The 1,713-nt window shown below is 56.0% G+C and overlaps 1 protein-coding gene across 1 annotated transcript; it reads right to left on the reverse strand.

Annotated features, from left to right (window-relative positions):
• Nucleotides 1–14: 14 nt before the first annotated feature.
• LOC106013675 (NXPE family member 3-like) lies at nt 15–1,643 on the reverse strand. The gene has a single exon (XM_013090017.1). The coding sequence runs from the start codon at nt 1,179–1,181 to the stop codon at nt 15–17; it is 1,167 nt and encodes a 388-aa protein (XP_012945471.1). The 5' UTR covers nt 1,182–1,643.
• Between the last annotated feature and the right edge of the window lie 70 nt (nt 1,644–1,713).

The following is a 1,713-nucleotide window of genomic DNA, read 5'->3' on the forward strand; positions in this document are numbered from 1 at the left end:
CTTGACCCCTCCCATCAGCTGTTGGAGCAGACGTGATCCAAAAAGACCTGCACCATGGCCTCGTTGATGTAGAGCTCTGGGTGGAACTCGGAGTTCTCGCTGGCTGTGCTCATGTCCCAGAAGTCCAGATACAGCACTCGCTCGTGCACGCCCCGGAAAGCCCTCACCGTGAGCTCCCGCATGAGCGGGCCCGCCATGTCGCCCCCCAGCACAGGTGGCCAGCCGGAGTAGGCCGTGTGGGGGCCACGAACCATCACCAGGGCGTCCGGGTTCCTGTCGAGCAGCGACTCCGCCGCCTTCCTCACCGCCAGTAGTCTGCTGTACAGCACGCTGTAGTGGTGGATGGAGTAGTGGAGGAAGAGATGGATGGCCACCACGTACCTCCCTCGATCCGGCACTGAGTCCAGCTGGTCAGTGACCTCAAGGAAGTCCGACCTGGGCGCCCAGTGGTCACTCACCGGGTGGTTGGGGAAGCCGTGAAGCCTCCAGGACATGTGGAAGTTGACGTCTGCGCGGACACACGAGCGAGGCCGGTGCCAGGTGGTGGTGCCCTGCTCGATGACCAGCTCGCAGCCCAGGCGCGACTTGAGGATGACGAACCAGGAGAGAAAGTTGGAGTCTCCCGTGAACACGATGGTGGTGTTGGTCAAACAGGCCGCGTCTGTCGGTGGGTCCGGCCACTGTCGCCGGCAGTCAGAGCGCACCCACTGCTTGTGGAGGAAGTAACCCCGCGGTCTGTCCAGTTGCCAGGTGTCCTGGAAGTGTTTCCCTGGACACGCTTTCTCGGGCCGTATGGGCGTGCCTTTGTCCACGTGAAGGATGACCGTGCTGGGAATCAGACGGAGCAGCGGGGGCTTGCGGAGTTGCTCGGTCAGCGACATGTCCACGTCGCTCAGGGCGAAGGGCCGCGTGAACTCCATGTCCCGCACACTGTGCCAGTCTGCGCATGTCAGACCCAACTTCCGGGGCCGGCCGCAGTACCAGCTGTTGCCGTAAGTGACGTCAGAGAAGTTGCACAGATTCTTGTAGCCTGGGATGAGCGGGAAGGGCGAGCAGAGGGTGGCCTCAGACACGTGACCTTTGAAGAACCCGGCGGCGACATAGCGCAAGCACTTGGACACATGGCGCAAGTAGAAGTAGGCTCGCAGAGTCTCCCGTGGATACGTCACCTCGGCGTTCATCTAGGGAGAAGGAAACAGTCACTGAGTGTACAAAGTTTCCATAGCAACGAAACTATATAACAGCAAACCAGGTATAAGAGATAGGTGACCTCTGCTTTGATCTAGGGAGAAGGAAACAGTCACTGAGTGGAGAATGTATCCATAGCAACGAAATGATACAACAATAAACCAGGTATAAGAGATAGGTGACCTCTGCTTTGATCTAGTGAGAAGGAAACAGTCACTGAGTGGAGAATGTATCCATAGCAACGAAACTATATAACAGCAAACCAGGTATAAGAGATAGGTGACCTCGGCGTTGATCTAGGGAGAAGGAAACAGTCACTGAGTGTACAAAGTTTCCATAGCAACAAAACTATACAACAGTAAACCAGGTGTAAGAGATAGGTGACCTCTGCTTTGATCTAGCCAGAAAGAAACAGTCACAGACTCAAGTGCCTTTAGGCCATTCTCAAAGGGGGGATATTAACATGTTCTTATGCACAGTAGAATTGTAAATGGGCTGATTTATCAATGTCCCCCTGTGCTGGGG

This window comes from Aplysia californica, unplaced genomic scaffold, assembly GCF_000002075.1.
Source record: "Aplysia californica isolate F4 #8 unplaced genomic scaffold, AplCal3.0 scaffold01108, whole genome shotgun sequence".
In the NCBI taxonomy this organism is placed as follows: Eukaryota; Metazoa; Mollusca; class Gastropoda; order Aplysiida; family Aplysiidae; genus Aplysia; species Aplysia californica.

What these genes read in the sequence shown, in the direction of transcription:
- LOC106013675 (XM_013090017.1), bottom strand. Translation starts at nt 1,181, where the DNA reads ATGAACGCCGAGGTGACGTATCCACGGGAGACTCTGCGAGCCTACTTC.